The sequence below is a fragment of the Penicillium griseofulvum genome (assembly GCF_001561935.1).
Source record: "Penicillium griseofulvum strain PG3 chromosome Unknown contig_84, whole genome shotgun sequence".
Classification (NCBI taxonomy): Eukaryota; Fungi; Ascomycota; class Eurotiomycetes; order Eurotiales; family Aspergillaceae; genus Penicillium; species Penicillium griseofulvum.
Window position 1 is genome coordinate 1,153,143 of NW_024467475.1, and position 12,121 is coordinate 1,165,263.

At 48.3% G+C, this 12,121-nt stretch overlaps 3 protein-coding genes across 3 annotated transcripts; 2 read left to right on the forward strand and 1 right to left on the reverse strand.

The window, feature by feature from the left end:
• Positions 1–323: 323 nt before the first annotated feature.
• Positions 324–1,590, forward strand: PGRI_049820 (uncharacterized protein; the record flags this gene model as incomplete). The annotated part of the gene is made up of 4 exons (XM_040792695.1): positions 324–555; positions 618–701; positions 750–860; positions 938–1,590. 4 exons carry the CDS (start codon positions 324–326, stop codon positions 1,588–1,590), a joined length of 1,080 nt encoding a protein of 359 aa, XP_040644662.1.
• Positions 1,591–6,671: 5,081 nt separating this feature from the next.
• Positions 6,672–9,054, forward strand: gta1 (glutaminase GtaA; the record flags this gene model as incomplete). Its single annotated transcript, XM_040792696.1, has 7 exons — positions 6,672–6,865; positions 6,926–7,218; positions 7,269–8,292; positions 8,345–8,547; positions 8,603–8,746; positions 8,798–8,933; positions 8,985–9,054. 7 exons carry the CDS (start codon positions 6,672–6,674, stop codon positions 9,052–9,054), a joined length of 2,064 nt encoding a protein of 687 aa, XP_040644663.1.
• Positions 9,055–9,720: 666 nt separating this feature from the next.
• On the reverse strand, positions 9,721–11,584 carry cps1 (Gly-Xaa carboxypeptidase; the record flags this gene model as incomplete). Its single annotated transcript, XM_040792697.1, has 3 exons — positions 9,721–9,764; positions 9,820–11,156; positions 11,229–11,584. The coding sequence occupies 3 exons, from the start codon at positions 11,582–11,584 to the stop codon at positions 9,721–9,723; spliced, it is 1,737 nt and encodes a 578-aa protein (XP_040644664.1).
• Between the last annotated feature and the right edge of the window lie 537 nt (positions 11,585–12,121).

The window sequence follows — 12,121 nt, forward strand, 5'->3', positions numbered from 1 at the left end:
GACACGAGGAAAAACGCTTTCGGGACGAACCGCATTCGCTACTACTCCGTAGTTTAATGGAGATACATGGGTTGCTTAAACTTCCTAGGTAGATGTGGATATGCCATGTGATAGTGATAGAAGACATGCAAACTTCGTGGTTGTGGCTGAGATGTAGATAATGTAGTATCCTTTTCCCTTACTACTCACCCAATAAGACAGCCTCTATAGCTCAACTGGAGTACATAAAGGCATACAACAGCCCTATACTTATCCATATTTGAGCGTGACTTTGGCCACAGACAACTTGTGAAGTTATTCCATTTCATTACCTACCGTGCACCATGGAGAATTCCAGCTCTTCAACACCTCCGCGAAAGAAGGTCAAGTCTGGGGTAAAGAAGACAGGAAAGAAGACTGATAAGACGGGAAAGAAGACCACTGGCAAGAAAAAGTCAACTACATCTACTAGTGCAGCTCACCTTGCAACTCCTCATCCTTATCCGAGCACAACTCAGTATGCACCAGCATATGCGCCTGTTCCACAGAGACAAACGGTCGTCCTTGAGAAGCCAAGTGAGAAAATTGACGATCCCTTGTACTACAACATCTTGAGGACGACACTAATGTTCGAGTAGTAGGCAATCGAAAGGGAAAAATGTCGGGATGCTGTGCCGTGTTGCTGGCGGTTATATCCTATCTGGTGGCCATCGTCCTGGGTCGTAAGTTTAATAAAGCGCATGGCACAGTATGTTCCTAACGGTATCCAGTTTATATCATGACTAGCTGCGTCTCGACAACGGCACAGGCCAATGAAATTTACCTCGCTGAACTCTCAACAAACGGGACAAACCATATCTCACTTCGTGTGGGTTACTTCGGTGAGTACACAAAAAAATCAAAATTTCTTCATGAACAGAGATTGTGGAAAAGATTCACCCCAACTGACTGTATGTAGGAGGATGTGTATCGGTCACTGAAGCAGCTGAGACATACTCCCCCGATGGCAATTCCTCCGCACAAACATTCACCCACTGCGTCACGAATATGCGCCGCAAAGATCGGGAAGAGCTAAGCGAAGATCTATGGGAGCCTCTGGACCTCGCCTCTTCTAGTACTCAATCGGACGTTCAGTCCTTCCTCAACACCACCCTCCCACAAGCCAAGCATCTCCAAGAGAATGTCTTCTTCTTCCAACCTCCCCTTATACACGTCGTCCTATTTTTCGTCTCGGGAATTATGCTCTTCGTTGCTCGCACAGGCACATCTAGGAAGAAGTCATACAAGGTAATGTTAGTGATTGCAATCACTTTGAGTGCCTTCTCACTTGCCCTCGCGCTAGTGACTGTTCTCGGCTCTCTACAGGGCCTGAATGCGTTGCTTAATTCCTCTGCATCCGGGAAACAAAAAGACCTTGGTGATTCATTGTATATATCGCGTGGTAAAAATATGCAGGGGCTTCAGGGGGCTCTTGTTGGTATTGTCGTGGTGTTCTACGTTATGATGGGGGCACTCTTTGTGCAGCGAACTCCAGAGGGAGGGGGTGCGTATATAATCCAGGCCTTCCAGACTGCAGGAAGACCTTTGAAGAAGAAGTGGGGGAGAAGATAGGCACTATGACGGGCAAAGGGAAAAGCTGTGTTTCGGGTGTGACATCTTACTGGGGAGGCAGCTTGAAAGGAAGAATAGTTCCCGGCCTTTCCTTGCCGGTCAATTTTGCTTTCTCCCTCTGTTGACTACGTTTCTGTTGATTCTACTTGGTTGTTTTGATTCCTTTCGTCCACTGTTTGGGTCCTATTTAAACGATAAGTTGCTAGGTGATATTGGTAATGTGTATTCTATACGTAAATTTTAGCTCAGACATCAATAAATTCGTGACTTGTGCAAAAAGCAGCAGTAGGCTAAGACTTGAAGAGCCTCCAGGAACTTATTGGGGCTGAACTCAATTCAGTATTCTGGGCAAGGATCTACGCCCATAATGGACTCAAAATTATTCTGTAGCCTATGTGCCAAGACTCTGTTTTTATAAGGTTTTCATGGGTAGTACCTATTAGGGTAATTAGGGTAAGCGGAGATCACTGACCCCCGCTAGTCCCCGCTAGTCCCCGCCCGTAATCCCCGCCCGTAATGGTCCCCGGGCTACGAAGACCGATCCCGGTTCTCCTCCGAGATTAACAGCCACTTGATTAATTGATTGTCTCAGAAGCTTAAACTGCAAAACGGTCGAAAATTTTAACTGATTAACATATTCGTTTCCTTTTTCAACATGGTGAAATCAGAGAGTTTATTGAACATAATAGGCCAAAGGATACTCCGCCTAAATCACACGCATCTCCTAACACCCTAGCATCCCCCTGTGTCTACGGAGTAGTTGTACTAACTGTAGGATTTATTTCAGACTGCTTACCGAAGTAATGAAGATGCCCAGGCCCGTGGTGTGTCCGCCTTTTTGCCATATTTCCCAGGCCTTCATCCCACAATGTTTCCGCCATAGTTTTCGACCTAGGACGAAGGCCATATCGTAAACCCACACGATGGCCCCTGAAACGCCAAATTGTTACCCAACCCCTTCGCTGCGAGCCCGACCTACATTGCGACCAGCATGTGGGCAAATTCTCCGTTTTTAGGCGCCATGTGCACATGGAAGCACTCTTGATGTGGGCTCATCACTAGACTCGGTAAGGTTTGTTGAGAGGAGGCTGTGTTGCCGCGCAATTGCGAAGTTGATCTGATATTGTATTAGCGCTACAATAGTTATTGTTAGATAGTTTATTTTGTAGCTACCTCCTCAGCTTCTGCTAGCTTCTCTGGTGGTGTGTAGGTCGATCCTCGGCTTGATGCCGTCGCCAATGCGGTTATCCTCGCCCCCACGCCTGCCGCTCGCGCCGTCGCCTTGGGTGCATTTAAGAGCGCTCGGAACGCTCTCAGTTCGGCGATTAACGCTAATACTGCTCCTCCCACCGTGCCTCGCCCTCCCCCTCCGCCGCCTACCGTGACTAGAGAATTGTCGACGTAGTTTCGAAGGCTTCTAGTCGCTATAATAGGACCTATCTTGGGTCTTTGGAGGAGTTTTGTTGCGAGGATTCGCGTGGTCCTAGGTAGATTCGCGTGGAATGGGTTTGCGCTCCCCGACGTGTTAGGGAATCTGCACGTGCAGGTCTTTTTAGACTTCGTGGTCTTTATGGTCTTCTGGGAGCTTCTTCGTGAAGAGCTTCGTCCCCGCTCGCCGTCCACTTTCGCCGAGGCCGTACACCCTCTGTTGGTCTATCTGAGGATTCGTGCTCCCCACCCAACTTGGAAAGACCCAACACAGGTCCCATTATACCGGCCAGAAGCCTTCGAAACCGCGTCGACAATTCTCCAGTAACGGTAGGCGGCGGAGGGGGAGGGCGAGGATAACCGCATTGGCGACGGCATCAAGCCGAGGATCGACCTACACACCACCAGAGAAGCTAGCAGAAGCTAAGGAGAGACTTACTATAATATAAGCCTAATAGGCCTAATGACAATACTAGCACTTCGTACTAGCAACGGAGTTATAACATACGCCAGTCGGGATAGTCGCGATGGAGTTGATACACCGCATATACTATGCCTTAGTAGGGGTAGCGGGCGTAGCTACGGGAATTTAGTTAGTTATACTATCGTTGATAGCTATCGTGGAAAGAAGAGTATAGGGGTATACTCTCTAGAGAGAAGGGGACACAGCCTTTAAAAACCCCCAAAGAGGTTGTAGTACTACATTTATAGTAAACAAAGAAGCGACACTGTCACGGGACTCACCCGGGAAGACAACAAAGGACGCACCCAGAGAGCTCAGGAAGAGCACAAAGAAGAGACGGAGCCAAGAGCACGTCGAGGGCGAGACGCATAAAAGGAGGGAGGTAATGTCACGACCCACTCCTAAGATAAGGGTCGCAGTGGATCTATGAGAGACTCAAGGACTCGGGAATAAATTATATGACTTCGCTTAGTCCGCACTGCGCACTACTATATTAGTGGAACTCGGAGCAATAGGAAAGGCTCAGAGTTCAGTTTGAATACACGCAGTACTAGTGCCAATGGCCTTCGCAGTAGTATTGTAAACACTTCTGTCACTCTGATCATCTAAACCGAAGCCCTGCGCAGTGGGGCTTCACATTGATGTTGTTAAAGTGCTGCAATGAGAGGTTAACTGTAGAACTTTGGTGATGTTACCGAGCGGCGCGTGTAGTGATAGGTCCTCGTCTCTGCAGGATGATGATGGGAGGAGGCCCTCGAAAGTGTTTGATTCACCAGAACTTGTGGTTCGACAGAATGTATCTGTGCCTTCCAATATTATTGGTTGGCATCAGGTGTTTCAGAGCGTTTTTTTTCGTGTTGGATAGAAGATTATAACTGGAGGGATGTGGTGGCTTGATTAGAGAGGCCTTTGGATATGTGTCAGGCTACTTTGAGACTCCTTTTCAAGAAATCTGAGGTTGACCCAGATTACTTCACTGTTTGCTTTACACCATGATCTGCTAAACAGCAAAGCCACTACCTAACCCCGAATAGCTGGTGGTGCGCTTCGCACGATTATTACGTTTCTTGCTTTCATTCTTTATATTCTTGCTGTTACACAGAGTAAGCCGTTTTCCCTCGTTAGGTCTTCAACGTGAATGTTGACTTTCATTCTTGATTATGAATTTTGGTCAACAAGGGTCAGGGTTAGTGAACCAATCGCGTAATTTGTTATAAGCGTTTCAGGGTTACATTGACATACTATGCATCGGACTTTTGTGGAAATGAAAGTATGTATAAAGATCTTGTACTAAGCATATGCTTGATATGTAAGAAAACTAGGATTAACTAGTATGTTAGGCTATGATGATTATTTTGGCTCATCGGCGGATGTTTCATATATGTCACCTGGTAATCATCACACAGAAGTAGATCATAAACGGACTTATACTTCGCACATCCAAGCCTTACAAGCAAATGAGTGGAGGTAGGTGGACTTTTGATCGGCAGGAGTATCAAAAGTCTATACTAGAAGTAACTCCACATGCTGAATTAACCCCGAAAGTTGTCTTCTGAGTACACACATTGCTTTGGAGGGGTTTGGAGCTTAAAGGCACCTAAAGATGAGCCCTGTTATTCCTGTGGTCAGTGGCACACGATCACACTGAGTCTTGGAAGCCCCGAGGTCATTATGTAAGTAAATTATCAGAACAAGATCACGGGGTGTACTTAAGCCCTTCAGGCGATGACACAGTAGTAAGGCTAATAGTCTAGACTCTGATGAAAAGAGAGATATACTCGGGAAACGGAAACCGAAATCCTAGATTTGGTCATTTTGAATTTCAATTTGATCAGGGGGTGTATTTTCTTATTTGGAGAATTCCGTAAAAAGAAACTTACATGGCACGCAAGGAGGACTCAATAGCAAGTGGATCATGAACTAACTCGATGCATTTACTACAGTTAACTACGTGGTGCACGCGACCCCAGATTAATATACGGAGTATTACTCCGTACATATTCAAGCTACATGCATGTCATAAGCATCTAGGACAAATGGAACTTTCAAGCCCTTCCGTCTCCGACCGGGCTGTTTGGACCAAGTGTGACACGTGAAGAGACGAGATTTTCTGCAAGGGGAAACCCTTTGATTTGAGGCCAGAAACTCATGGGCATCCGATTGTCTCATTATTTACTGCAGGTTCCCGAGACCATACCGAAGATACCGTGGCTATTCAACTCATCTTCATTTTATGTTCTGATGGGTTGCATGCCACGCTACTGATCGCCATTTCCCCGCAGATTCATCGGGCACTGAAGATCAAGACCTGATACATGTTATCATGCATTAAATCAGACCCAGGAAAGTCCACATGATGGTATCACGAAGGACGTGCGCTTGGCCCTTCACTTGGCTCGTGCCTTATTATTTGCCCTGGGCCTATCGGCGATGCGCCCAAACCACCTTTCCTTTTTCTTCTGCAGCCTTTATTTCCTTATACCTCTTACCACACGCTTCTTCTCCACACCTTTATTTCCGCCATGCCACTGTGTGGTCCGTCATCTGCAAGGTGTGCAGCTAGAGTCAGATTACCAAGATGCTCTTGGCTACTGATGCCACTTAGTTGGTCGATCCGCATAGACCGCTGCTTGTCTTCCATGCGACGTGAAGATATGCCGTTACTTCCGAAAACTACTAGACCGCGTTTTGGCCTTTGACTTTGAAAATTCATTCGAGGAAAGTCTATAACCATTTACACGGCCCTTCTGCTCATATCCCCCTGTTCTGACTCCCCCTCACGTCACTCTATCCCTCTCTTAGCATGAATCTTCTTTTATCCGGGACCGAGGTCAGCAGATTAGTGTCCTTGGAAGCTGTCGAGCCATGACATGCAGGTCTGCTGCTACCTACCTTTCATCATGCCAAGCCGCTTTGATATTCCCCCATAGAGAGCGCATTCTGGCATGCGGGTCTCGGAGGGGCCTTTGGCTTCCCCCCTCTCTCGGCAGATTGAGCTCGACTATAAAAATGTCGATGGCATTCCTTTCCTGTAAACAAAACGCCGATCCCTTTCTTCAACCATTCTGTTAGAGTGTTATGCAGCCAAGCTCCCGAGAGCTGGTTTCCCTTTCCTGCAAATAAATAACAAAGCGGACTTGCTCCTGCATTGGACTTTGTGTCTCATACCTCTCTCCCGCCCAACTCCATAATGCAGCTGTATCGCCTCGGTCTGCTGGTCGCTTCCTTTGTGTCCTCTATTGGAGCACAGTCGACCTTCTCCCCTGCCCGTCCCCCAGCGATACCCCTCGCTGTTAGGTCCCCGTATCTGAGCACTTGGCTCAATGCAGGAAGCGAGGGCAGCAATGGCGGGTACTTGGCCGGTCAATGGCCTGTCTTCTGGGAGTACGTTAATCACACACATTTGAATTATATGCAAGCTTCATAATAATGAAATATAAATAGGAACCAGGTCAATGGATGGGCAGGTTTGATCCGGGTCGACGGGAACACCTATACTTGGATGGGTCTCCCCGGATCCAAAACTGTCAACCAGACCGCGTTCGAATATACTTCGACTAAGAGCATCTTCACTATGAACGTGGAGAATAAGATTGAGATGAAGATAACTTTCTTGTCACCTATTACACCTAGCGACCTCAAACGCCAGTCCCTCGTTTTCTCATATCTTAAGGTCGATGTCTCTTCCCTTGACGGCAAGACGCATGATGTGAAAGTCTACGCGGATATCTCTGCAGGTTGGTGCCCAAGTCTCTTACTTTGACTATAGCAATTGACAAAATATTAGAATGGGTGTCGGGTGACCGAAATGCTATCGCAGAATGGGAGTATGGTACCACTGACGGTGTGGCCTACCACAAGGTACGCCGACAGACTCAGCTGGCCTTTACCGAAAAGGGCCAGCAGGCTGAATGGGGTAACTGGTACTGGGCCACCGACAACTCGAAAGGCATGACTTACCAATCCGGTGCGGATAACGATGTCCGTGGTCAGTTCGCGAAAAATGGCAGACTCACCAACGGCCGCGACACCAACTTCCGGGCTATCTCCTCTGCCTGGCCTGTCTTTGGGTTCTCGTCCGATCTGGGCTCGGTCAGCTCTTCGCCTGTCGGCACACTCTTCTCGCTCGGTCTGACACAGGACAACGCCATTCAATACGAAGGTGCTTCAGCGTATGGTCCAGTACCGTCTTTGTGGAAGAGTTATTTCAATACAGAGTTGGCCGCTCTTTCATTCTTCCACCATGATTATAGCGAATCGAGCAAGCTCTCGAGCTCTCTGGATAGTAGAGTGTCCCAGGATTCAATTGCCACAGCTGGTCAAGACTATCTCTCTATCACTGCGCTGTCAGTTCGGCAGGCATTTGGTGCTACCCAGCTTTGTGGTACACAGGACAAAATGTACATTTTCCTCAAGGAAATCTCTTCCAATGGCAACATGAATACTGTGGATGTGATCTTCCCAGCCTACCCAATTTTCCTATACACCAACCCCCAACTCCTCAAGCTCGTCCTCAATCCTTTGCTTGAGAACCAGGAAGCTGGAAAGTACCCAAACAACTATTCCATGCATGATCTAGGCTCTTCCTACCCGAACGCTACTGGTCACTCGGATGGCAGCGATGAAAAAATGCCATTGGAAGAGTGTGGAAATATGCTCATCATGTCTTTAGCTTATGTGCAAAAGTCCGGTGACTCCGACTTCTTGAATGACCACTACCCTCTCCTCAAGCAGTGGACCAGTTATTTGGTTGAGGACTCGCTTTACCCAGCAAATCAGATCTCCACCGACGACTTTGCCGGCCCCCTAGCGTGAGTGATCCCGTCTCTTCCTGAACCTCTCAACACTAACCAGCATGATTAGCAACCAAACCAACCTCGCACTCAAGGGCATGATCGGTATCCAGGCCATGTCCGTAATTGCCAAACAGACTGGTCACACCGCGGACGCTGCCGAATACTCGAGAATCGCCAAAGACTACATCACTCAGTGGCAGAACCTGGCTATTGCCAAGAATGCTAACCCGCCCCGGACTACGTTGTCGTACGGCGATACTGCCAGCCATGGTAGGTCCAGCCCTTTATTTTGAGTCTATGAAACATTGCTTACCAATTTCCGCAGGTCTGCTGTACAACCTCTTCGCCGATGCCCAGCTAGGCCTGAATCTTGTTCCACAGTCTGTCTATCAGATGCAGAGTGACTTCTACCCGACTGTTGAAAACAGGTACGGCGTGCCTCTAGACACCCGTCACACATACACCAAAGGTAAAACCCCCGACGGCGCCATGTATGGGTAAATTACTTACAGTTCAATAGGTGACTGGGAGTGCTTTGCCGCAGCAGTCAGCTCGGTCTCCACGCGGGCTATGTTTATCAATGATCTCGCGACCTGGATCAACGAGACAACAACAAACCGAGCGCTTACCGATCTATACGAAACTGAAACAGGAGGGTAAGTCAATATACCACTCAATCCTTTATGATCCTCGCTGATGAAACCCAGTTACCCTGGAAATCATTTCGTCGCTCGCCCCGTCATGGGTGGTTCCTTCGCTCCTCTCCTCGTCCGCTAGCGGATGCCTTCGCTTCTTGTTGATTTATTTCACTTATAACACTTTCTGGAATTTCCCCGTTCATCGCTCTCCTCCCTCTAAAGAGCTTCGCTAAGAAGTTCTGGCCCAGTATACCTACTGCCAGACACGTTCCGTTCGCTGCTTTGATTCAAGACTTCGTAGTGTCTTTTTCTTGCCTATACCCTTCTACAGCCTTGCATTTTGGCATGGGCTTTGCAAGTTTTGTTAAGATTCTCGCATATACATCCGTCTGAAAATGTGACGGTATTTGTGACTTCGGTCATCGATCCGTATCATCTGGTAATATGTTCGATGTCTCAGCATCAAATCATACATCAATTTTATGACAAACCTGTGCTGCAATATCCTATGCACTGCAAAATCTGAGGTATTTTTACCAACACTCGATATAGCTGTGTTTCAATCACATTGAAAATGTGTAAAAGCACAACCATCGTACTTAGCTCTGTCCAAGCCCGTCAGGGGTGTGTAATAACCAAGTGATCTATTGAGAAATGACCATATTCTTCTAGCTAAATGCAAGAGCAGTATGTAATGAGGACTCGACCAAATGGAGGAATTTTTAAATATAAAGACAGTTTATACCGAATGTACCAAACCTTCATGTATATAGGTCGAAGACTTTGACAATGGAGAGTATTATGTTCACTTAGATTCCCCATCCCAAGTGTCGAAAGACCGAATCAAATCTGTTATAAATTAGCCAGTTTCCTAAAATGCACAATGAACGAAAAGAGAACATACCATAGTAAAGCATCATGCCTTCCAGATGCACATCCAAGCGAATACGCTCATCCACGGTATGAATATTCAGCGATCCGCCGACCCGCGACGGACTCCAACGGTAGATGTTCTCCGACAGAGACCAGTAGAAGCGCGTGTCTGTATTCCCAGTCATGACATCTCCCGTGACAACAACTGTCGGCTTCGCGCCAGAAGCAGATTTGGAAAGAGGGTTTGAGTGCGACTCGAAGACATTACGTGCTACACCAGCAAAGCGTGCCCACACCTTCGATGTGAGCGGATCTGTTGGCGAGATCGGAGCTGGGGAAAGTGGAACACTAAGAGGGGACAGGGTGAGAGTACGGTCGCTCATATCTCCTTCCGTGGGTTCCGGCACACCAGGGAATGCGACACGAAGAGTAAGGTTATGAGATTCCGCAATAGGTCTGATAAGTCGGATAGCGCGCTCGAGTACCTCATCAGGTGTCTGATGTAAGGCCACGCGGTAGTTGACATCCGCTGATATCTTCTCTGGCAGCGCGTTTGACTTCACGCCACCGTGGATCAGGTCTATCGCCTGCGATGTCTGCATTGTATAGCGGACTGCAGGACCGCGGGAGCTGGCAACAGCTTCGCCTAGAGCGGCAGGATCATTTGCTTTCAACTTATCAGATAGCCATGTCTCAACGTGGTCGGGTGAATACCGTGCCTGACACTCAAGCATTCCATGGGCGGGATGGTTGGTATCCAACCAGGCGGGGAACAGCTCCTTCCGCTCGAGCTCGTACAAAATCTCCGCCATGATACCAATGCCGGTGTGCGCGGGCGGAATAGAGCTGTGACCACCAGGCACAGCTATGTCGATAATTATGTCAATACTTCCCTTCTCGCCGACAGCCGGGAGAGCATACAAGATCTCGCCATTGGGGTCGGACTCGTCGCCCAGGCTCTGCAGTCCCATTCCGCCCTCATCGAGAATGAACTCGAAAGAGTCTTTGCCATACTTTTCCTCAAGAGCTGCAGAGATGGCTCCGGCGCCTAGGAAGCCATGTGATTCTTCGTCGAACCCGAAGGCAAACAGAACCGTGCGCTGTGGCTGCCATTTCTGCGAGAGCAGATCTTCGACTGCGGACATTAGTCCGATAAGGACATTTTTGCAGTCGCTTGAGCCACGACCCCAGATCCATTCGCCATCAAAGAGACCTGAGAAGGGCGGGTGGGTCCAGTCTGATGGGTCGTCGATTGGCACGACGTCCTGGTGGGCCATGAAGAGTAGCGGCTTGCGGGAAGTGTCGACACCTTCAAAGGTGAAGACTAGACCGAGGCGGTTAATGTGCTCAACCTTGGCGTGCTTGTGGCTATGTAATTTATTTAGCATTTTCTCCCTTCGGTAATGGTAGCCAATGCGTAATAATTGGACGATTTCTTACACTAGAGGGAACATCTCCTCCAACAGTTCCTGGAATTCTACTACAGGTTCGAATCCCTCATCGTATGGGTCTGTCATATAATCACCCACTGTGGTCGGAACCTGCACCGCGCGGGAGAGCCGCTCTGCCTGACGGGCACGAAAGGCATCGTCGAAGAGGAAGGTCTGCGACGAGTGTAGGCCATCATTGGGGGTGCCGGCCTTAGGCGGCTGCGGACAGGTTTCCCGTGTGGGTGGGTTCGATAAGGGGTTATAATGACTCCCCGACAATTTGTCGGGGAAGAGAAGCTGTTGTATGGGGATATTGAGTGCTAGCGATGGCACTGCAGCCAGGCTGAGAAGGGCGACAGCTTTCATGGTCGGATTTTCGTTAACTCAAAACTTTAGACTGCAAATATCCAAAGATTTTAAAAGAATTGGCGTGAAGTGATTCACGATATGCTAGAGAGAGCACGCCAATTGTTATCTTATCATTCTTCCCCTCTTCTCAGCTCGGCTGGCGGCCGTTCCCGATGGCGGATTGCCCTATCAGGATGGCCGTTTTGCCGAGAGTTGGGGTAAGTGTAGCGTGCACTGGACACGTTGGGGGGAACCATGGCCAAATAGAGTCGAGGGAAGAGAGGTCATGAAATTTACAGGAAAGGGGGATCTAGTAAATCACGCGGGGTGTGGAGAGATGAAGGAATGAAGGAACTATTGAGTTACCACCAATATGTGAGCAAACGGGGATGTCATGTGATATACGACGAAGAATGAAGCTAGGTGGTGCAGGCTTCAAGCCAAGATAAAGTAAGCATCGACGTGTCACAGCCATGAAATAGTCTGTGTTCGGGTATTCCTCGGCATTTCCCAATTTAGAAGTTGCTTCTTTGGTACCTAAAATAAAGGAAAGTC